Source organism: Trichechus manatus, unplaced genomic scaffold (assembly GCF_000243295.1).
Source record: "Trichechus manatus latirostris isolate Lorelei unplaced genomic scaffold, TriManLat1.0 scaffold00008, whole genome shotgun sequence".
Taxonomy (NCBI): Eukaryota; Metazoa; Chordata; class Mammalia; order Sirenia; family Trichechidae; genus Trichechus; species Trichechus manatus.
Window position 1 is genome coordinate 6,574,218 of NW_004443944.1, and position 1,513 is coordinate 6,575,730.

General features: G+C 40.7%; 1 protein-coding gene across 1 annotated transcript in view; it reads left to right on the plus strand.

The window, feature by feature from the left end:
* CTCFL (CCCTC-binding factor like) overlaps positions 1–1,513 on the plus strand; it is a 42,360-nt gene that overhangs the window by 15,879 nt on the left and 24,968 nt on the right. Inside the window, exon 5 of the mRNA XM_012558463.1 lies at positions 38–171. Coding sequence (XP_012413917.1) covers positions 38–171 — 134 coding nt within the window. The remainder of the gene's footprint in view (positions 1–37; positions 172–1,513) is intronic.

Genomic DNA, 1,513 nt, shown 5'->3' on the forward strand with positions numbered 1-1,513 from the left:
AATTTGTATTAAAAGTATCAAATATGTGTTTTTATAGGAACCAGACCATATAAGTGTGGCGACTGTGACCTGGCATTTGTAACCAGTGGAGAGCTTGGCCGACACAGGCGTTACAGACACACTCACGAGAAGCCCTTCAAGTGTTCCATGTGCAAGTATGCTAGCGTGGAAGTAAGTACATGCCTTTCCGTGAAGCTCCATGCCGTCTGAGTAAGCAGCTGTAATAAAAGCTCTAGAAGTTAAACCAACACTAGAATCCATTATAAAATAATTTTTATTAAAGGCATTATTCATATAAAATCAACACAGGAAATAATACACAGTCTTTCCGAAATTTAAAATAGGAAACTGGATTTCCAGTACAGAAAGGTGTACAAATATGAATAAAAATGACTCGTACTCAAGAAACAATCGCCAAGTTTGTTATAAAAAGTTCTACCTCGTGTTTTATGCAGAACTCACTTCCACAAACTCAAACTGGATTTGCCAATCCAATCTGAGCCTTTGCCGAATTTTTGTAGCTTACCTCAATTCCGTTTGGTTGGGTACAATGCAAGTTGCTTGAAAATGTAAGCATAGCCATTTTGCACTTTTAGTTACAAAGAGACTACCCTTTTCAAATTTCAGTTCTGTCATTTCACTTCACTAGATTGTTTTATTTATACCGTATATGAGATTTAATAAGGAGGCTTTACGGCACAGTGGTTAAGCACTGAGCTGCTCACCAAAAGGTCGGCAGTTTGAACCCACCAGCTGCTCTGTGGAAGAAAAGACCTGGTGATCTGTTCCCATAAAGATTAAAAAAAAAAAAAAGATTGCCTCATAGCAACCCTATAGGACAGAGTAGAACCACCCCATGGAATTTCCAAGGAGCAGCTGGTGGATTTGAACCGCCAGCCTTTTGGTTAGCAGCCTTAGCTCTTAAGCACTGTGCCCTAACCTGCACAGATTACAGCCCAGGAGATCCTATGGCAACCCTAGGAAATACGCTGTCGTATAGAGTTGGAATTCACTTGACGGCAGCGGGTAAGCAGTTGAGCAGTACTGTGATAGCAGAGCCCTGCCATTTGCTTTTCAGTGTCTGTTTCCAGCCATTTTTAAGGCTCCACCATTTCTTAGAAGCCTGCTGGATCCTGGTTTTGAGCCCATTTGGAAAGGGATAAACAATCCCCTTGAGTAGAACTAAGTTAAAGGGGACAGCTGAAGTTTAAATATAGTAATGATGCAACCGTGTTTCATAAATTGGGGAATTTCACTGACAGGGTCAGAATCTTAGTCCAAGAATTTTTTTTTCTGCTGTTGCTATTTTTAAAAATTATTTCTCATCTGAGTTAAAAGTTGCAACTGTATTATGAAAACACAAAGCAAAGATTTCAAAAACTAAGGCGTCTTGGAATCCTAAGCCTGGAATGGTCTTTGTGCTGGTGTCCCGCCAGGTCTGAGCAACACCTTGGAAGAAAGGCCTGGCAGTCTGCTTCCAAAACATTTGCCCTTGAAAACCCTATGGAGCAGG